The following is a 23177-nucleotide window of genomic DNA, read 5'->3' as shown; positions in this document are numbered from 1 at the left end:
CCGTTTAGGACCCGAATCCGTAGGATCCATACGAAGCTGAATCCTTATTTCTTATTACCCAATGGATCTAGGTAGCACCTAGATTCTTTCCTAAAAAACGGATTTGAATCCTAGAGGACCCTGTCCAGATCCTACCCATTGTCATCTCTAAGCTAAACAACTCGAATAGATTGCATATGAAGAATAAAAACACATAGTAGTCAATAGTGTATGAAATTTATGTTATATATGATTGGAAACCACTAAACCTCTTGTCTATAATATACCCTGACTAAAAAATGTCCTACCAAGAAACCGTCAGAATTGAGGTGTGGATAAAATTATATATCATCCTTACTATCAAAAAAAATGTTATATATAATTAAAGACAGAATACCTAGCATGGTGCAAACAAGCCCAGTACACCTCATGCCAATTATGTCTAGGCTACACCCAGCCCATCTACTGCGGGTTATTCCTCAAGCTCTTCTACTTTGTTCTAGGCCGAATAGTGGAAGGCCCTTGTCGAGCTTCTTGAGAATGCTCGCGCTCCGGATGACAGGTCAAATGGTATGTTTGTTTTCAATTTTTCGATTATTGATACGGGTGATACGCATTATATTATGAGTATGCTCACATGGTTATTTGATTTGGTTGATATTCCATCATGTCTCGTTGGGCTTCCTAATGGTGACTTGGTAGCTGCCAGTAAAAAGGGATATGTTTGTCTTTCCGCTACTATTACCCTTTCTAATGTTCAGTATGTTCCTCGGTTCAGTTGCAATTTACTTTCGGTTTCACAACTTACTAATGATTTGCACTGCATTGTTCAATTTTACCTTTTCTGTGTGTGCTATACAGGACCAACCGAAAAAGTTAATTGGGACGGGACGTTGAAAACATGGATTTTACTACTTCAATGGAGGTGACATGGTTCGACAAGTCTTGGTGCATGCACTATATAAGTTTATCTAAATTCTTCATATCTGATTTCACTTTCTTGAAATTACTTCATATCTGAGTTGTTTGATGCAATTATAGTAGAAGAAGATATTAAGATAATAATAATTGCATATTTTATCATGATGTTTAAATAAAATTATATAATTGATTAGGATGACCTAGTTTTTTATTTAATATAGACTATAATCTAGGAAGATGACATATGTACTTTTGCATTGAGTTGAGTCTTGGGGATGTGGAGGTTGCACCGTAAGTTCTATGGAGTAATTCTCTCCTCTACTGAAAATGATATATGAGCTAAGTTGCTTGCTTTTGCAACTCATACATAACTGTTAGAATTCGTGTTTATGGAGGAAGAAAATCAGGAAGAAGAGAAGAGGAAGCCATTGATGTGCTTGAGGTTGAAGAATACAGTAGAGAGGAAGATGAAGGAAAGAGAGAGAATAGAGAACTACATTTTATTATTTGATGAAAAGTAAAGAAGTATTACAAGTACCTCCTATTTATACTAATTATCATATTAGTATAATCTAACAAACTAAACCAAACTAATAACAAACTAAGCAACTCTTGTTAACTAATACTAACTAGTTATATTATCTCCAACATCCCCCCTCAAACTGGAAATGGTTGAAAAAACATTTCCAGTTTGAACTCATGGATTGAAGACGTCTAGCTTTGCATCACTTGTAGTCAATTTGAACAACACCACCATCGGAACCAACCATGAACAAGTAGTGTAGGAACCCAATAGTTGCAAATGAATGTGCTTGCTGTCTTCTTGTGATGAACATACAAAGGTGCAAACTTAATGTACTGAAGAAACATATGTGCTGTTATCATAGCAAACCAGCAGTTCCACAACAGCTCACCACCAAAAAAACAAGACTCACAACAGGGAAACCATAACCATTGAACAAAGAAGAGGAAATGTGAACTTGCATCAATATGAGCTTCGAAATGTGAGGAAATTGGCTTCAGATATACCACCAGGTACCACAACTAGCTCAACGATACCAATATAGCAAATACACCACGACACACCAAACAAAAAAAAATGATCACAAAGGTGAGTAGGAATATGAGAAATGAGAAAGAAAATGACCACTTGGGTCTTCAAAGAATGAGCCACAATGGGTCGCATCAAACCTAACCTCTATGGGTTTATGAAAATGATCACAATGGATCACAGCAAAGGCCTCTATGGGCACAACATAAGCCTCTATGGGCGAAATTGACAAACTATGGGTCACAAGACATGCCTCTATGGGAAGAAAATTGATCTCTAAGGATCATGAAAAATGAAGGTTAAAGTCATAAGACTATCAAATGATCTCTATGGATCTTCATCAATGACCACTATGGGTCAAAAATGACCTCTATAGGTCCAAGAAAAGCCTCTAATGGGCAAAGACAAGATTCTAAGGGCAATGAAAAAAAAAAACAGAAACATTTTGATTTTGATTTTGATTTTGAAAGATGAGAAGAGTAGGAATTTGACCAAGTATGTGGCTTGATTTGAGAAAAAAATGGGGACAAAGATTTGGCAGAATGAGGGGTCATTTTTCAGATATTGAAAATATGAAAGAATTGATATGTGATTAAGTTTGCAAACAAATATTAGAAGAAGGACAGAAGGAATTGAACTAGTGTTCACTTCTACCACCAAACATTAATTTCGCATTACATCAGCTTCTTTTTTTTTTTTTTTTTTACACAACACCACTGCCACTATTGAATCTCCAGCACATAACCAATTTCCAAGTTTCTAATAACAACAAATGGCAATTAACAACAATATCATTACTACAACACAAATTCCACATTCAAGAATGCCTCTCCAAACTCCAAATGAAATAAAGACTTACCATCAAGATTGGCAAGATTCATACCCAGTAAGACAAACTCAAAGAATCAGAGAAAAAATGAACCAAGAACCCAAGAATGTGATGAATCAACTTTAACGACGAGCAACCCAGTAAGTAAACAGAATTCACGAATGTCAAACACCCAGAAATCTGGCATTCCAAACAACAATACTTCTCTCACGCATTTTATCGAACAACTTGCGTGCAACACAAAGCAAACGCAGAAATGCATAAAATCTTTCTTGAAACAAACTCCAACAATCCAAGAAGATGACCAAGGAAATTGGGTTTAATCCCACGCAAAAAATTGTGTATGTGTTTGAGAAAATTCAGCCATTATCAAAAAAGAAAAATTGAGTGGGAAAATCTTAGCACAAGAATAACAACTCGAATCCAGAAATTTCATTGTGAAATTCGAGTGAATTTCGTCCGGAAAATGAAGAAAGAAGAAGAAATTGGTTCGAATTTGAGAAGAGTCCAACCAATTTGTGAGAAATGCAAGAAAATGAAAATTTTGAGGAAATTTTGATGAAAGGAGAAATAAGCTGATGTTTATGAAATTTAGAACTGAAAGTTACGGAATTATTGAGCAAGGATCGATATCTTGCTCTGATACCATGTTAGAATTCGTGTTTATGGAGGAAGAAAATCAGGAAGAAGAGAAGAGGAAGCCATTGATGTGCTTGAGGTTGAAGAATACAGTAGAGAGGAAGATGGAGGAAAGAGAGAGAATAGAGAACTACATTTTATTATTTGATGAAAAGTAAAGAAGTATTACAAGTACCTCCTATTTATACTAATTATCATATTAGTATAATCTAACAAACTAAACCAAACTAATAACAAACTAAAGCAACTCTTGTTAACTAACACTAACTAGTTATGTTATCTCCAACAATAACAGTTCCATTTGGTAAACAAAGGATTGGGCATATATTAAGAGATTTTGTTTACATTCTGTTTGTGAGGAGGATCTCCTAACGTTTTTCCTCCTTACCTAAAAGAAATAGAGGTGTTGTTCTTTTTATAGGGTCGATCAGTCAATTCATCTATTGGTGGTGTAACTGGTGTATGCAAAGTTGTAAACAAAGGATCCAAAATGCAGTTGTAAAAAATTGTTCCAGTACTATTATACAGGCGGAATACTCTGATAATGGAAAAGTTTCCAACTAAGAATGGAGGAATGCACGAGAAAGAAATCCGACTGAATTGGCCTAAAATGACCTGAATTGAAATGACCCATGCGATTAATTGATCAGGTCAAGTTAACCATATATGAAATGAATTATATAAGTTTATAACCAGATCAACTCATGATACCAAACTTTGAGATTAGGAAGGCCGAATAACTATAGACTAGTAATGCACTTACCCTCCTACAAGAGGTGGGTGGCTGCTAAAATGATTGAAGCCTCACTAATAATGCACTTTCCATAGCATATACATTATTTTCTGGGCTCTCATTTGTGTACTGATATTGATTATCACCATAGGTTTTACTCAATAAAGGAAACCAGTATCATTTGAGCAAATGATATGTCACTTTCAGCATAATTCATGTCCTATTGAGCAAATGATATGTCAATTTTAGCATGCTTGATTGAATCTGGGCTTCCCTTCCTCCTATAAGAAATGAAATGTCCTAAAGCTATTACTTTATTGGCAAAATTATTAGAAGAATTTAGCAATTTAGCAAGGTTTATGGATACTACTATAAACTATTGGTTGGATATTGCTTCAAGTTGCATGAATTTATCATCTTTTTGGAGAAGCTGATATGACAGTTGACTTGAAGCATTGCAATTCATGTTGGTTTGATTCATTGAATTCTAATTGGTAAACAACTAACGCATCATTCTTGGCTTTGGTGGAAATTGATGTAGTAAGATTTTTCAGTTTAGCAAAGTTAGCAGATATTTGATTAGGAGAGTACGTGGCTTAAGAAAAGTCTCTGGACTCTGGCAGTGTTGGAACTACTATGTGTTTTGCGGGTTTCATACTTTCATATAGTACTATTGACATGAATTTGCTCATGACCATGTTTTGTGAAATGCCTTGAGAAAATCTCAATAAGTATATGCGAACTCTCAATTAGTGGTTACTTTTTCCATTTTTGCTAGCCTGTTTCATTATACTGGTGGGATTCAACGATTTTTTTCTCCATGGGATATATATCTCACCTAGAACAGATGATTTTAAAACTACTTAGTTACTGTGCACTGTGCAGTTGGTTTTTTGAGTTCCCTAGACGTATTAAATCAAGTTTTCAGCTTCAGGGAAGTAAAGGGGTTATGCATGGGAAGGGAAGTATGATTGATAAAAGAATTTCTGTCATAAATTGGTGAATTGCAGATTGCTGATATAAATGCATATTTGCATGTATGTATTTTTGGTGGTTTAAAACTTGTTAAATAGTGAATTCAGTTTGAGTTAGCACTTAGAGGCCAGTTTTCTCGTGCTCTATTGTCTCCTGAGGATGTTATGCAATTTTAGAAGAATAGGCTGCAGTTGTTTCTTTGACAGTTGCAGATTCTTATAAACAAAAATATGACTAATATAAATGACTTGTTCTGTAATGTTCTGTGATCAGTAGACATGTTCTGTTCTGTTCTATCATCATCTTTATATTTCAAATAGTCCACATTTTTACTATCATCATGAATTTTTTGATGGATTACCGAAGGCATAAAGATGTTAGTTTTGATGAAGAGGGTGAAGCAAAGTTCAACGAATTTAAAACGTTACACGAATTTAAAAGTTATGGTAGATGACAGTTTAAAGTGATCTTCTTCTTCTTTGTTTGGTTTAGCAAATGATTGAATATTCAGGAGAAAAAGAATGAGTAGTGCAAAGCCAAGAGTATGAACAAATTTTAAATACATTTTTATTTCTGACAAGTATTTTATCTGCAGATGGTTTTTGAAGTCCAATGGATTGATACGCAGGCTCATATACTCATGTTGGGCATTGATACATGTTAGGAAATTTCCAGAGTCTCTGGCGGCTGCTCCATGTGCTTCAATTCAGGAGCCTCTGTGGGTTGAGTTGAATTTTCTATACTTTCATATGCTTCATTACAGTTACTGGAGCCATCATGAAGTGTAGTTTGCATAGCAAATGCCGCATCATGTGGAAAGCGTGATAAAAAGATATAAAAACATTTGTTTCTTTTTCTTCTGATTTTTGCACCAACTCTTTTGAAGTTGCTATATTAGGTGAATCAAAAATGAATAAATCACTACTACCAGATATCAAGCTCTGCCAATCACATGTCTCTTCATTATCATGGTTCATCACTTTTAGCAATTGCAAATTTTCCCAACTTCTATCATGTTAATGGATGACTAGCAGGGCTTGACAAAGTAAAAAGAGGGCAATATCTTATTTTTGCCCTGTTTGATAAAGTACAAAGAAGGCAATATCTAATCTTTGCCCCGCTTGATGAAGTACAAACAGGGCAATATCTTATTTTTGCCTTGTTTGTTGTAGACCAAATAAGACAATTGTGTTTGTCTTCCTTGTTTTTGAGCAAAGAGGGCAAAAGTATTGCCCTTTCTGATGATCATAGAGGGCAACTTTATTTGCCTTAGTTGATGAATCAAAGAGGGCAAAATTTTTTGCCCTTTTATTATTGGATCAAAGAGGGCAAAAATATGAGATTTGCCCTTTAAACCTAATACAACGGGAATACAAGGGCAACGGAAGGGCAATTTTAAAATTGCCCTCGTAACCTATGAAGGCCAATTTTGTATCAAAGAGGGCTATTTTAATTGCCCTCCTTGAAGCTATTTGTTGTAGTGGCATGGAGTTATTTCAGAGTTTGAATTGTAGCATCGCCAGTTAGGTCATCCTTCAGAAAAAGTGGTGAAGTTACTTCCCCCCTTATGTGGTCATAAGGGTAGTTTACATAGTCATTGCGAGATTTATTTTCGTGCAAAGCATCCAGGAGACAAATTCCCTATTAGTAATAATAAAGCTGCTAGAATTTTTGAAAAGATACAATGTGATTTGTGGGGCTCTTATAGGCATATCTCCTCTTGTGTAGCTCGTTATTTTTTTTACTATGGTTGATGATTACTCTAGCTGTTTGGATTTATTTGATGGTTGATAAAAGTGAAGTCTTTCAAATGTTCATGAATTTTGTTTCGCTAATTTTCTACCACCATTAAAGTAGTTCAGAGTGATAGTGGGACGTAATTTAATTGCTTGCATGATTATTTTAGTGTCATGGGGATTATTTCCCAAACTTCATGTGTTTCTACTCCTCAACAAAATAGTCGTGTGGAATGTAAGCATAGTCAAGCCATCCTTTTTTAAGCCAATCTTCCTATCTATTTTTTCTTGGGGGGGGGGGGGGGTGTCCATACTGCTGCTCACCTTATTCCCACACCATTATTAGATAATCAATCCCCTTTGATGTTCTTAAAGGATTTTCTCCTGCTGATCAAGCTATTCATATTTTTGGTTGTCTTTGCTTTGCTCATAATCACAAAACCAAGGGTGATAAATTTGCTAGTCGGAGTAGGAAGTGTATTTTTGTGGGGTACCCTTTGGCAAAAAAGGTTAGAAAGTTTATGATTTTGACACTAAAGAATTTTTTTGTGTCTCTTGATGCTAAATCTTTTGAGGAAGGCTTCCTTTTTCTTACTCCTAAAGATGTCAATACTAATCCCATTACTTTATTTCCTCCATCAATTGACCTTACTCATGAAGATTTTGCTCTTTAGGACTTTATGGATGGTCCCACTCCTTCTGAGCCAACCATCACAAATGATCTGCCTTCCCCTTCTCATGAGCCCAACACTCCTCCAAGCCCATCTCATTTTCCTAATAACGTATCGACTTATTCAGAAATTTTCAAAGAAAATAATAATAATAAATACCTTTGAAAATAAAACTTAGTCAACCAAAAGTTAACTCCGATCAAAATTCAAACCAAAGTCAAACCAACACAAAGTCAAAAGTCAACCACAAATGTAAAAGTCAACTATAATAATATAGTCAACACAGGCTCTCTATGACTTCCCAAACCCATGATGCATCATCTTCAAACCTAAAATGGACAATGCTCTATCCGAAAGACTGCTCACCAAATGGATCATCACAGAATCAATAAGGCATAGCCATAATCAACACATACACACAAAACACATAATCAGCAAAACTGAGTACGTACTACATAGTAAATGAATATAAAACCTAACATGATTCTAATAATAAACAATAAGTTAATAAACATAGCAGACTACTTTTACTGAACTAGACTCCACAAATAATAAGTTAATTAATTTAGATGGAATAGACAATGGAAAGAGTTGTCCAAACCAAACCAGTCTTCAATTTAGAAGACGAAATACGGGTGTGACTCTGTACCCCCTGACCTACGATATCGAGTAACCTTTTAAATAAAAATAGGACACGGTGATCAATCCGATCCCAATAAAAGCCATGGGGCTACCACCATTTATTCCAACTCATACTAGTCCAACACTTCAGACGTGCATAAGTCTAAAGCTATTGCTATTCACTTTCCATTTTAAGTGATTAATAAATTAATTATTACTTGTTATGACTCACGAAGTAAGGCAAATGGTACAATTATCAAAGATACATAAACTTCCATTTTTATCTTAGGATTAAATTTTTTTTGAAGGAGAAATTTCATTAATTGAAGGCCAAACGACATCTACAATAGATATTAAAGAAAAACAAGATACAATCAAACAAGGTTAAATCAAATTCGTCTTCAAAGAAACTACAATGAGCCAGATCGAGCAATACAACGCAAACCCCCTTGTATTTGCTAAATCAAGCAGCTATTGATGAGGAAGTCTACCATTATGACATAGTTTGGGAAGAACGTTCTTGATCGAGCCATGTTTACCGCATCCGAGATTCCAATACCTTCACGTTGAGTCTCGAACTTCAACCAATGAGAAAAATTCATCATACCTAAAAAAACCATACTCACAACTTCCACAGGAGAGAAGGAAATATCCACAACAAAGACTAAAAGAATCCTATAAAGAGATACTGATTTATTCAATAAAACAAGAAAAAGAACTAAAATTGAAAATAAAAGGGGAAGGGGGCTTACCATGGATGAAAACATCCATGGCACCCCTACTGATGAAGAAGGGCTAGAGGAGGTTAGAGTTTTAGAGAGAGAAAAAAAAGAGAGAGGGAGGCTAGACTAGGATTAGATAAGGTGATCATCAACTTAAAAACTCAAGAATAATTCCAATATTAAATTCCAACACCGTTATTTATTTGTTGATCCAAGTCAACAACCAACCAATCTTTCATAGGTGAATAATCAACTTCCCAAATAAGGCCTTTGATTCTCATAAAGTCATTAAAATAATTCAAAGGGAACAACATGATCCAATACCAACATAATTATTAATCTCTCATGTGAATTAATAAAATAAAGTTCATAATCTCATATGCTTGCATCAATCATCAATACAAACATAATATAATCATCATAATCAACATGCTTCACACAGCCGCATAAAGCATGCAATTTCAATTGAATATTAATCACATGTGAACTATAAATAGTTTCCTATACATAATACGACATAAATCCCATCCTTAGGACATGATACTAATCCAACCCAAACATGGTTATGTACGTACCTTGTATAGACAAATTCGAGGCAATCTTAACAAGCTTAAAAGTCGCCTAAAGGGAATTTTCCGCCTACCAATAATCAACATAGCCATACAAATCAATACTCTATAAATTTTTCAACAATATTAAAATACTTTAAACCCTCTTTAAAAATATTTAAAATCCTTTTCCATCATTAAAAATTCAATTATTAATACTCCCTAGTATAGTACTACCATACTAGTCACTAAAACTCTTAAAAACTCATAATTTGATAATTTAAACTCCATCATAAGCATACTATTTAAAAATTCCAACAACTTATAATGTATTTAAAACCCTTTAAAAACATAATCAAAATCATAAGAGTACTCAATTTCACAAACTACTTCATATACTACTATAATTTCAAACTCACAAAACCCTAAACATCTATGCTTTGATACTTAAAACCTTAATTTAAACATAATGAATAAATTTGAAATTTAGTTACTTTATTATATAAATTACATAATCTGAAATTTATATTTAAATCATCGAACTATAAACTTTAATCATAAAAATATTAAAATAATCCTTTATATGAACTTTAACATTAGATAAAACTAGAGGAGTAAGAAATAACCACAAGAAGAAGAGCGAGAAAACCGGCAGCCAAGGGGCGAGAAAAGTCGGCGTCAGACTGCTAGCTGCTATGGCGGCTGGCTTCCGACGGTGATCCAGCGGCGGCCGAGAGGAGAAGGCCGAAGAAAAAGAAAGAAAAGAGAGGAATAGGATGGCCACAAAAAAGAAAAGGGGGAGAAGGAAGAAAGAGAAAATAAAGTGGGGAAAAGATTGGGCTTTTGAGTTTATATAGTTATTCTTTTTTGGGCTTAGAAAATTGTGGTGGGCTTTAATGGTGGTGTTTTGCATAGTTGGGTTCTTCCAACCCAATTTAAAATCCTTTTTACTAAACCCAAAGATGTTTTGAGCTATTTAAATTATTTTCAAAGTATGATTAGATGAAATATTTGATTTACTTAAAATTATTAAATAATTTTTTTGACTTTCAAATAGTCAGCCTTTTCAGAAATAAATCATTCAAATATTAAAACATATATAATATACCTTAAAATGCATTTATAAAATTTATAAAATCACGGGGAATTACACAAATACACTACCTGTCCTACTGGGCCCGCTACACCACAAAAAATTTTCTACCTCACTCTCCTAAGCCCAACACTTCTACCCACAACTCAATTACCTCTCAGGCCCAACACCTCCTTTTATCTCCTGCGCCTACTCCACAAAACATGCCACCATTACTCCTAGATAACTCCGGCCTCTTGGGCCCTAATTCCCCTCTTCCCTCCACTGGACCTTAATCCACACTCCAGCACCTCCTTTTATCTCCTGCGCCCAGTCCACAAAACATGCCACCTTTACTCCTAGACAACTCCGGCCTCTTAGGCCCTAATTCCCCTCTTCCCTCCACTGGACCTTAATCCACACTCCAGCTCACATCCGATCCCTGCTACTATATCTACCCCTCTTTATTCTAGGATTGTAGCCCAATTCCTCACCCAACACCTTTTTAGACTTGGATTCAGCCCCTTTGGGTTGTGTTTTAAGGGAGAAATATCCCTCACTGTTACTTTAAGACTTTGTAACCAACAATGTTAAAGTGGCCAGTCCATCCTTATCTACGCACTTCTCCTTCCTCATCGGCTACTTTAAGAACTCCTTATCCAATATCTCACTATATATATTGTGCAAATTATTCTGTGAATTATTGAAAGTTTCTTGCTGCTGTTGTGACTAATACAAAACCAAAGTCCTTTAAGGAGGCTATGCGAGATAATAGGTGGAAGGCCTCTATGCAGGATGAGATAAATGCTTTGGAGGATAATGATACTTGGACTTTGGAGGCTTTACCTCCCGGTAAGCGTGCTTTGAGGAGTCAAAGGGTTTATCGTATAAAGTATCTTGCTAATGGCGAGGTTGAACGCTTCAAATCTCGTTTGCACTACAAAAAAAAGTCCATTTAGAGACGGACAAAATCCGTCCCTAAAAAGGTCAAATCCGTCGCTATATGGGCTTAGAGACGGATTTAGAGACGGACATTATCCCTCTCTAAAACCCTTGTCGCTAATTCGAGTTAGAGACGGATTTTAAAAATCCGTCTCTAAAGTTTAGAGACGGATTTTGGAAATTCGTCTCTAAGTTCGCTGAAAATATAAAAAATATATAAACGAAATTAACAACACGAAGTTCCTAATATTATCATGAATTATATTTAATCACCTATTATTACCTACCTAGTTCAAGTTGATCTCATTACCATTTAGGAATATCCCTTAAGTAAACCCGGTTCAGCTCTACAAGGGAAAGGATAAGAAGACTCCACAGTCGCAAGAATCGCTGTTCGTAGGAATCGAACTTGTAACCTCAAAGAAACGAGAAGAAGCTCCAACCAACTACACCAAATACAACTTGTATATTTCTACATATTTGGTAATATGTAGAAGAAATATTAGAGACGGATTCAAAAATCCGTCCTAATTTAGAGACGGATTTTAAATCCGTCCTAAATTAGAGACGGATTTTAAAATCCGTCTCTAAATTAGAGCGGATCTTAAAATCCGTCTCTAACTTAGAGACGGATTTTTAAAATCCGTCCCTAAATTAAAGAAGCGCAATAAAATATTCATATTTGAATTTAGAGACGGATTTTTAGAATCCGTCTCTAAATTTAGAGACGGATTTTGAAAATCCGTCTCTAAATTAAATACGTGCAATAAAATATTCATATGTAAATTTAGAGACGGATTTTTTAAATCCATCTCTAACTTTAGAGACGGATTTTTAAATCCGTCTCTAACTTTAGAGACGGATTTAAAAATCCGTCTCTAACTTTAGGGACGGATATTGATAATCCGTCCCTAAGTTAGAGACGGATTTTCAAAATCCGTCTCTAAATTTATTTCGAGACGGATTTTTAAAATCCGTCTCTAATTTAGGGACGGATTTTTAAAATCCGTCCCTAAATTAGAGACGGATTTAAAAATCCGTCTCTAATTTAGAGACGGATTTAAAAAATCCGTCTCTAAATAAATTTAGAGACGGATTATCAATATTCCGTCTCTAAATTAGAAACGGATATATATCCGTCTTCAAAAATCCGTCGCTATATAAGCTTTTTTTTGTAGTGTTGGTTGTTTTATGCAATCATCAGGAAGCAGATATTGATTATTATGAAGCTTTTGCTCCTGTTGCTAAAATGACTACTATGCGTGCTTTCCTTGCGATAGTTGCTTCCAAAAACTGGGAGTTTCATTAGATAGATGCTTATAATACATTCCTTCATGGTGATCTTGAGGAAGGTTTATATGAAGCTTCCACCTAGCTTTGAGGGTTCAAATCCCAATCTTGTCTACAGATTACGAAAGTCTTTGTATGGTCTTAAACAAACACCTCATTGTTGGTTTCCCAAGCTAGTCACTGCCTTGAAACAGTATGGTTGTCTACAATCTTACTCTGATTACTCTCTTTTCACCTATACCCAGGGAAAAGTCCAGATAAACGTTTTTGTGTATGTTAATGATCTTATAATTTCCGGTAATGATTCTGCTCCTTACATGTCTTCAAGTCATATTTGAGTGCTTATTTCAAGATAAAAGATCTTGTTCTCTGAAGTATTTTTTGGATATTGAAGTTGTTAAGAGTGCTATGAGTTTGTTTCTCTGTCAGCGCAAGTATACTCTTGACATCATCTCTAAAGGGGGTTTACTTGGCTCCAAGCCTAGCACATTTCCAATTGAACAAAATCACCGTTTGGCCCATGCTACTGTTGATCTTTTGCCGGATGCGGCTACCTATTGTTGTCTTGTTGACCGACTGATTTATCCGGCCTTCACACGCCCCGACTTAAACTATTTTGTTCATGTGCTCTCTCAGTTTATGCAGGCCCCACAACAAGAATATTTGGATGTTGCTCTTCGTGTTTTTCGTTATTTAAAAGGCACACACTCCCGATTAGGGTATTCTTCTTCGTTCTGACGGTGAACTCTCCCTATAGAAAAATGGTGTGATTCAGATTGGGCTGCATGTCCTTTCACTAGGCGTTCCTGGACAGATTAGATAGTGTTCTTGGGAATCCTCTAGTCTCTTGGAAACAAAAATAAAAACAACCTATAATATCTCGTTTTTTTTGCAGAGGTAGAATACATATCTATGGCTGCTGTAACTTGTAAATTTTAATGGTTGAAAGCTTTGTTATTAAGCATAGACGTCAATCATCCGAAAGTTATACCTTTGTTTTGTCATAGCCAGCATGCATTGCATATTGCAAATAATCCAGTTTGCCATGAACGAACAAAGCATATTGAGGTTGATTGTTACTTTGTTTGTGATGCTATCATTGATGGTCTTATAGCTCCTTCCTATGTCTCCATAAAGGCACAACTTGCAAATATTTTCACCAAGGCTCTTGACAAGGCACAACTTGAGATTCTCTTGTCCAAGTTGAGTATTCTTGATCCTTCCTATGCTCCAACTTGAGGGGGGTGTTAGGGAATATTATGTATTAGGCTCTTGATAAGTATATATTGTTTCCTATATGTCATTTAAGAAAGGTTTCCTTGTGGAGATAGGTTTCTTGTAACTATATATTGATTGACTCATTGATGAGAAGGCAATACAACTTTAACCTAAATAGATTTTACAAATACACTTATTATGTTTTCGTTAAACTGCATTCGTGGCTCATATGGATTAAAAAAACAGTGTTTTAGTTTTTGTAATAAGTATAACTAATTAAGGAGTTTTGTATGGACCTGCCTGTTCCGATTTCAATGAGTGAGAAGAGTCCACAAATGCTACATTTTAGTTGCCATCATAGCTTTCAATGCAAGGGACAAGGCACACCCAGAAGAACCCAATCCACTTCATAAGAATAAAAAGATGTAGATATCACATAGAAAAAATAAAGAATTTTTAAGTATATCTGGCTGGTGTAGCGTAGTGGGTCGTTTTTGCGACATTCTTTAGCAGCTATTATGACTAGTATACTTTAATAGTAGCCCCCCATCCCTCTTCCTTTGTAATTAAGGCTCTTCTACAACTTTTACTCGATAATATTTATCCCCACTGAAATTTAAAGAGGAGAAAGTGTAATGTTTTAGATAATTGCTATACATAACCGAATTAAGATGTGAAAATCAAGATCATGAAATACATGTTTATATAGATGAAGGAGTTCTAATACCAAAAATAACCATGATTTCAAAATTAAGATGATAAAATACATGTTTATATTTGGTTCTGTCAAGAGCTTGAGTGTAGCATGAAATATTGTCTCTTTCCGGAGCTGATAGTCTAAAATACTATCATACTTATCTATAGGATGTTGGGAAATATTATCCATTTTCTTGATTACTAAATTTCTTCTAAGGACTGGATTTGCTTAAAAATCGTGTCTTTATATGAGTTGCGACTACATTTGTAAATGATATATGGGGTTCTAGCTACACATGGACTATGAGAGCACGATGTGGGTTATTATGATCTCGAAAGCATATACATTTCAAAGTAAAAGAATATACTATTCTAAATAAAAGAATGTATGTAATTGATCTTCATTTATAAAAGAACTGGTAAAAGAACATACTAGTATGATAAAACAGAATAATATTGGTACAATGAAAAGAACATTAACCGAAAGCATATATACTTAAAAATTGACAGAACAGTTCGAGATTATTTTAAGTGGAACGGTCATAGTTGTTGATAGAGTATAAATCTATTCCTGGAACCTCAACCATAAGCTTAAGCTTTTGGTTGAGTTGGTCCTTTGACATGATATCAAGAGCCAGCGTGATAAAAAGGTCACGGGTTCGAATCTCATCCACCCCTTCTTTCTCAGTGACCTCAACCATACGGTCATGAACACAATTTAAGCGTTGCTACATTGCTAGTTTACAACAAAATTCAGGTAAATCAAACCATATGTAAACATTTCTAAAACCTGGCAGAAATGAGTAAAGACAGTAGACAAATGCAACACAAGCAAAAGAAGTCGAAAAAGAAAAGCCAAGAAACAATTTTTTCAATGGACCAACATGGTTAGGCAAATGTGCAACTAGAATAGGTCCATCCACAGGTTTAAAAACAAGGGAAAAAAAATACCCGGATTCCCATTTTGTGTCCCATGAAATGCTGTAACTTTGGCTGACAAGAAAGCAAAGAATAAAGCTCATGTTCATGATTGTCATAGAGATATTAGAAATGTATAATTATACATCATACTTCGATTACTTTGGTAGGACTAATACATGATTTCATGGCCATAGTTCAATATTAACAAAAATATTATCTTATCATACACTAAAAAAGATATTAAACTAAATCATAACATTGCCAATATGCCATACACACCCAAAAACGTAGTACAAATGTACCCATTTTTATGAAATAAGCATAAAACAATAAAATTGCATGATCTATCTTTTATGGTAGGTTATAATTCTGTACAACATCCACAGCTTTGTGACTCGTACAACCTAAGAACATCCCACCAGAATTAGAGCTTCTTTGCACTTTTTTGTTTTCCATGGTTATGTTCTTACTTCGTTGTCGAGGTATGGCAATTTTCTCATCATCATAATCAGAAAAGGCAGAAAAATTATCAGCTGCACTTGCTGTTACCACACTCCACTCGATGCTAGCCTCGCTTGGTGCATAGTAAGGAGTTGATGCTTGACTACAAGGAGCTCCTGAAAGATTTTCGATCTCGAAAAGATCGGAGCTTGCAACGCTACATACATCTTCATCTTGATCAGTCCTTACAATAATAGTAGGACTACTAGTAGTACTACTTTTCTTTTTCAATGAGATTGTGAATGGTGAGCTTGGAGTGTTTGGGATCGCGTCCCATGCTAGGATCGAAAGCTTCTTTTCGAGGTTATTATGTGAAATTATTTCTTGCTTTCCTAGTGAATGAAGGCCAAAAACCTCCATTGATTTCCTAGGATGATCTAGGTGAAAAGAGGCGGTATCTATGATAGGAAATGCAAAATGTTCTTGATGATGTGGAAGCCTACTTTTCCTATATCCATTATTATTCACATTATTATTCCCTTGGTATGATTTTGGAGAAGATTGTATTGTTTGGTGTGTGTTGGTAGTATAAACAGATTTCTTGTTAAAACAAGAACCTTTACATTGAAAACCAGAGAAGATTTTATGCCCAACACTTCCTTTCTTTTGTAGTAAAAACCCTATTTGGCTATTATTGAAACTTCCTTCTGATTTAAGACTAGGAGTTGGTGACTTAAAACTACTACTAGTACTAATTTTACTAGTTGATGATTTCCTTTCAAATAAATCATCTCTTTTCTCTCTTCTACACCTATGTTTGTTGTTTCCACTAACTCCATCCTTACTTGAAACAAGATTACTACTACCCTTTTTATCATCAATCTTCTCATTAAAGTATCTCTCAGCCCCAAAAACATCTGATCCACCACTTCTTTGAACTCGAGAAATGTTCCTCCCCATGCTTCTTCGCGGGGTGGAAATTTCTCGAATCGAAGACGGACTATTGATAGATTCAGCTAGGCTTTTAACAAAGTCTCTCTCAGTTGTATCAAGGTATGAAGAGAATGATGCATCTCTAGGATAGTTTAGGCCGGTATCGTTGGCGCGGTAGGGTGAGAATATTGTCGTTGCCATGAGAACAAACAAGCTAAGAACTATGGATGAGGAAGCTAAGGAAATAGGTAGAATTAAGCTGAGTATGAAGATGAAAGAAGGTTAAGAAAAGGAGAGTAATTAGTTCATTGTTGTTTTTAGGCCTTAGACAACTTAGTGTAAGGATTGTAGTATATATTGAGGAGTTTATAATGGGTAGTAGTAACTAGTAAAGTTGATGTGGTCCCTTTATGCTTGAAGCTTCATTGACAGTTTATCAACTTTTTCCTTACCTCCAGATGAAATGCTTCAAAGATCTTTCTTTGTCTTTCACTAAAAAATTTCCCCCATAAAGGACACAATCTTCTATGGCTGCTCTACCCAACAAAATAATATAACATGTCAATTTTTTTTCCATCTACATACACTTTCTTTTTTCTTTCAGTTTTTTCCATGATGTGGTTTTTCTCTTCGCACTAAGTACACAACTTTATTAAAGTTTTTTCACATGTTACTATGTTAGTAGCCAATCTTGCATTGCCACAATAATTCTGAAACTTTAATAGGAATTGGAGCTATGAGGCATAGTGGCAGTAGTAAGTTAGTGAAGTGAATAATGTGTTGATTACTTTTGTGTCACTTTTTAGAGATTGAAGGAGCATTTATAAAAAATATAGGACAAATACCTATATGAAATTAATTATTCACTAAAAACTTGTTATGAAAAAAATTTGTTCTCTCAAAATTTGCTGGAAAAACTTGCTCCCTTAACGAGCTACATTCCCCTAATATTTATATTACATGTGTCTTAAATTTATTTGAAACAAGTCAGATAAGTATCATCGTTTGAGATGGATAAGGTACATTACTTTGAGTTTGCTTCTACACCAAAACATTGTAACTTTGTATCTTTCTTTGATTGAGAATTTTGTCTTGATATAAAAGAATATATTTCATTTGCTAGTGATAAAAATATAGGACAAAGTCCTATATGAAACTAATTATAGTGTATGGGTATAACCCAAGTTCATTAACGGCCTTCTAACTAGTGACCGCGAATTTACTTATGGACGCGAGTATGATAAAACCATTAAAGGGATCGTTCGAGCCAGTTCATCACCTGGGACCGGCAGTGTTGGCGGACGCCTAACAAGACAAAATAGAGGGAATCTTCCCACCTGTCAAATGCGTCATAGCCCTACACGTGTCAAAGGATCATACGTCCTGTCAGAGGAATAGTACTTCTATAAATACCCCAATAGTACTATTCTGCAGGTACATTCTCTTACACACTAAAAATAGCTTATCTCTCTCTCTCTTATTTCTCTCTCTACATCCTATTGGTCCAAATATCTGACTTGAGCGTCGGAGGGGGTTTCCTCAAAACCACCCCGAGGGTAGTTTACGTTTGCATCCTGTGCAGCTTTCCAGCAAGGACGTGAGCTCTCAAGACTTGGCGGACTCTTGCGAGGACGCTAACCGTTTCGAACCGAAACAATTTGGCGCTAGAAGGAGGGGCCTCCCAACCTTAGCGAAGAAAGCACTCATGGGTGACGTAAACAACACAAATCAAGGATCCAAGGATAAGGATGTCGGCCAGACCTCGTCGCAGCCAGTCATCAGGGGCGATAGGAAACCCACAATTCAACTACCAATCTCCCGAGGGACAGACACCAAATAGTAATGTACCTCTCAATTTAGCTCAGCTCAGTCAATTCTCACCTGAACAGCTGCAAACCCTGGCTTCTTTCATTCAAATGTTGACTGCCAACCCCCAACAAAGCACACCCAATCAACCTGCTGGCGGTGCACGTAAGCGACCACTGGTCACGGCCGGTAGGAACGCGGACGGCACCCCCTCCGGAAAATGCGATCTTTGAACCCTAGCGGGCGAGAGATGGAAAAAAGGATCGATCAGTCAGACTATGAAGAAGACATTCTGGAGACAGAAGAATTGTATCATTCAGAGGAAGAGGCCCAGGGTGGCTCCCGTCGTGAGTACAGTGCCTCAGGCGCTAGTAACTATTCGATGGGGGTCACCTACTCATTAAGCCTAAGCTCCCCCCTTCACTATGGATATTTTGAACCATCCAATGACGAGAATCAAGATGCCAACCTCCAAGTATGATGGCACTTCGGATCCAGATGACCACGTGGCTGCTTACGAAGTCACATGTTCCTTTACACTGATGTAGACGCCATATGGTGCAAGGTCTTCCCGTCCACATTGACAGGCATAGCCCAGACTTGGTTCAAAAGTTTAAAGCCAGGTAGCATCTCTAGCTTCTCCCAGTTGTCGTCCACATTCAGTACTCACTTTGTCAGTAATAGGCGCCGCGAGCGTACTACGGGAGAATTATTGTCTGTCAAACAGGGGGCAAATGAAAGTTTAAGGGACTATATCGGTCGCTTTAATGTTGAAGCCGTTTCAATTCCACGCTTACAGCAAGATGTAGCGGTGCTAGCCTTGATGACTGGCCTCAAGGAGGGGTCACCATTTCGAAATTATCTGGGTCGTAAATCTTACACCACTCTGGGTCCCGTCCTGGGTAAAGCAAATGATTATATCAGAGGGGAAGAGTTTGACAAAGCTGTGGGTAACCGTGAATCTGAGAAGAAAGAGGACAAGCAAAAGAAAGATAAGGGCCGTGAATCTGATCGCGCCCGAGACGATAGACGACAAGAGTCGCATATGGTAAAAAGAGGAGATGAACGAGAAAGGGATGGCGAAAGATATGACCGCGATCGTAGGGATCGTGAGAGGAATGTTCGGGAAGGAGGTGAGCGCAGAGACAGATTTGACGCGTACACCCAGCTGACTACCTCAAGAAGTCAGATCTTTTTGAAGAACAAGGATAGCGACAAATGGCAGCGTCCTAAACCTATGTTCCACAAAAATCGTGATAAAAGCAAATGGTGTGATTTCCATGGGGATCACGGCCATGTCACGGAAGATTGTCGTCACTTGAAAGACAATCTAGAAGATTTGTTGAGAAGGGGCTATTTCAGCCAATATAAAGCACAGACGAAAGAAGGAGATCTGGTGAAACCAGTCAACAAAAACGTTCAATCAAGGATAAGTGAAATTCACGTCATCAGTGGCGGGCCTATTCATGGAGGTAGTGTGAATGGAGCCAAAGCCAGCCTGAAGGAATTCAGGCACCAAGTCAATTTCAATGAGAGCATGAAGTGGAGGCATCCGCCAGCCATGCCGGCAATGACTTTCACGCTGAAAGACGCAGAGCATGTGGTCTTCCCTCATGATGACCCTTGGTGGTCACTCTAAGAATTTCGAATTGTTTGGTCCATAGGATCCTGGTAGACGGTGGAAGCTCAGCTAACATCCTGTATCTCTCAACGTTCGAAAAATTGATGATAGGACGAGAATACTTGAAGCCAGTCCGTATCCTGTGATTGGATTCACCGGGGCGTCTGTAACTCCAGAGGGTTTGGTGAGCCTCCCGGTCCGGATAGGAGACGGCAATGAAGTCCGGGATATCATGACTGAATTTCTGGTGGTAGACGTCCCGGGCCTACAACGCCATAGTGGGACGCCCTCTGATACATGATGTCCAAGGTGTCGTTTCCACTTATCATCTGACAATGCTGTATGTCACTAATGAAGGGATGACAGCTAAGCTAGGGGGAACCAGGAGGCAGCAAAGTCATGCTATTTGACAACCTTGAGCAAAGCCAGCTAGGAGGATGCCAGTGGAAGAAGCAAATCCACCCGGGAGAAAGCAAAGAAGGGCTCAAAGAAGGGCCGCGATGAATGAACAAGGAGAGAAAGGGTCAGAAAAAGATAAGGAGGAAATGATGGAAATATCAATGGAGGAGTTAGAGGCCAGGCCAGAGGATACGCCAAGGCCGAAGCCTGATGGGGAAACTCAACAAGAAATGCTAGCAGAGGATCCGGCGAGGACGGTGGCTGTAGGGACGGATATAGATCCGGAGGTGAGGGTCAATTTGGTAGCACTCTTAAGAGAGAATGCAGACGTCTTCGCGTTCTCCGCTGATGAGATGCCAGGGATAGATCCCTCTGTAATTGTCCATCGCTTAAATGTGGATGGTGCCGTCCGCCCAGTCAAGCAGAAGAAAAGAAATTTTTCGGCAGACAAGAATAAAGCCATAAAAGAGGAGGTAGATAAATTGTTAGCGGCAGGGTTTATCGAGCCATGTGACTACCCAGAATGGTTGGCTAACGTCGTTATGGTAAAGAAAGCAACGGCCAATGGGAGAATGTGTGTGGACTTCACGGATCTCAATAGGGCCTGCCCAAAAGACTGCTATCCTTTGCCTAGGATAGACCAGCTAGTAGATTCTACTAGCGGCCATGCTCTGCTCAGCTTTATGGATGCATTCTCAGGATATCATCAAATCAGTCTACTTGAAGCAGATAGAAAGAAGACGGCATTTATAACAGATTGTGGAGTTTACAACTACAAGGCGATGCCTTTTGGGCTTCGTAATGCCGGAGCCACTTACCAGAAGTTGGTCGATAAGGTATTTGCGGATCAGAGAGGCAGAAACATAGAAGCTTATGTTGACGACTCCATTGTCAAAAGTAAATCTGACCGCGAGCACCTAGAGGATTTGGCTGAAACATTTAGAACGCTGAGAAGGTACCAGATGAAGCTTAATCCTAAAAAATGTGTGTTCGGAGTAAAGGCTGGGAAGTTTCTTGGTTTCCTTGTCAGCAAAAGAGGAATAGATGCGAATCCGGAAAAGATTCAGGCAATCATGACCTTGCCAGAACCTAAGGGGGTGAAAGACATCCAGAGGTTAACAGGAAGAGCATCACTTACTCGATTTATCTCCAAGTCAGCCGACAAGGCCTTGCCTTTCTTCGCTTTGTTAAGGGGAAACAAAAAGTTCGAGTGGGGGGAAAACCAGAGCAAAGCTTTCGCGGCTGTGAAAGAGCACTTGAAAAAATTACCTACAATCACAAGACCGGAAACAGGGGACGTACTGCAGTTATATGTTTCAGCGTTACCAAAGACGGTCGCGGCCGTACTATTGGTGGAGAAGGAGAAACGACAGTGCCCCATATACTTTATAAGCCATATCCTTAACGGCCCGAAAGCCGTTACCAGTTGGTAGAAAAGATGGCCTTGGCGGTCATCATAGCAGCCAGGAAACTCAGGCCATACTTCGATTGCCATCCCATCCAGGTGCTCACAAATCAACCACTGGAAAAAGCTCTCCAGAAGATGGATAGCTCCGGTCGTCTGTTGAAATGGGCCGTAGAGCTATCCGAGTATGATATTCAATACAAGCCCAGAACCGCCATTAAAGCTCAGGCCTTGGCGGATTTCATGGTGGAGGCCTCGTATAGAAGAAGAAGAGAATAGAGCAGAAAGAAAGTTGGCTGTTGGAGGTAGATGGATCCGCTGCTGATAGCGGCTCGGGAGCCGGTATAGTAATGACAAGCCCGGAAGGTAACACTTTCCAGTACGCTATCAGATTCGGTTTCCCAGCATCAAACAATGAAGCGGATATGAAGCAGCCATAGCGGCTGAAGAATGTGCTTGGCGGCTGGCGCCCAGCAAGTACTACTAAAGACTGATTCCCAATTGGTTAGCGGCCAGCTAAAAGGGGATTTTGAAGTTAGAGGGGTAAACATGGTGAAGTATGTGCAGAAAGCAAAGGAGTTGATAGCTCAACTTCGACGTTTTGAAGTGCAGGCAATACCGCGAGCAGAGAACGCAAAAGCAGATGCTCTTTCTAAGCTAGCCAGCTCCAATTCATTCAACGTTGAAAGGACGGTCACCATAGACATGCAAAAAGACAAGAGCATTTTAGAAGAGATTGTGACCGTCAACATGGTAAATCAGCAGGGGGAATGGTTCAGTGAGTTGGTGGCGTACAAACTGAATGGGTCGCTCCCAAGCAATCCCTTCGCCGCGAAGAAGTTAAGACGACAGGCAAACTGGTACATCATATACAATGACGAGCTATACAGAAAGTCATTTAGCCTGCCTCTACTAAAATGCGCAACGGCATGGGAAGCGAAAAAGATACTGGAGGAAATACACGAGGGCGTTTGCGGCAATCACATCGGAGGAAAAGCTTTAGCGTTA

General features: G+C 37.7%; 2 protein-coding genes across 2 annotated transcripts; one reads left to right on the top strand and one right to left on the bottom strand.

Annotated features, from left to right (window-relative positions):
* Window positions 1-15650: 15650 nt before the first annotated feature.
* On the bottom strand, window positions 15651-17674 carry LOC104908314 (protein PHYTOCHROME KINASE SUBSTRATE 3). Its single transcript, XM_010697406.4, has one exon. It carries the CDS (start codon window positions 17137-17139, stop codon window positions 15916-15918), a length of 1224 nt encoding a protein of 407 aa, XP_010695708.1. The 5' UTR covers window positions 17140-17674; the 3' UTR covers window positions 15651-15915.
* Window positions 17675-18964: 1290 nt separating this feature from the next.
* LOC104886396 (uncharacterized) lies at window positions 18965-20383 on the top strand. The gene is made up of 2 exons (XM_057394794.1): window positions 18965-19115; window positions 19293-20383. The coding sequence occupies exons 1-2, from the start codon at window positions 18965-18967 to the stop codon at window positions 20381-20383; spliced, it is 1242 nt and encodes a 413-aa protein (XP_057250777.1).
* Window positions 20384-23177: the final 2794 nt, after the last annotated feature.

This window comes from Beta vulgaris, chromosome 5 (genome assembly GCF_026745355.1).
Source record: "Beta vulgaris subsp. vulgaris cultivar EL10 chromosome 5, EL10.2, whole genome shotgun sequence".
NCBI lineage: Eukaryota > Viridiplantae > Streptophyta > Magnoliopsida > Caryophyllales > Amaranthaceae > Beta > Beta vulgaris.
Note: the sequence above shows the minus strand (reverse complement) of the source record. Positions and strands in the feature narration are given on the sequence as shown.

Bases quoted from the DNA above. Each gene is read 5' to 3' on its own strand.
- LOC104908314 (XM_010697406.4), bottom strand. From the start codon at position 17,139: ATGGCAACGACAATATTCTCACCCTACCGCGCCAACGATACCGGCCTA.
- LOC104886396 (XM_057394794.1), top strand. From the start codon at position 18,965: ATGCGATCTTTGAACCCTAGCGGGCGAGAGATGGAAAAAAGGATCGAT. The intron at 19,116-19,292 runs GTAACTATTCGA...ACACTGATGTAG, and splicing joins GTACAGTGCCTCAGGCGCTA to ACGCCATATGGTGCAAGGTC.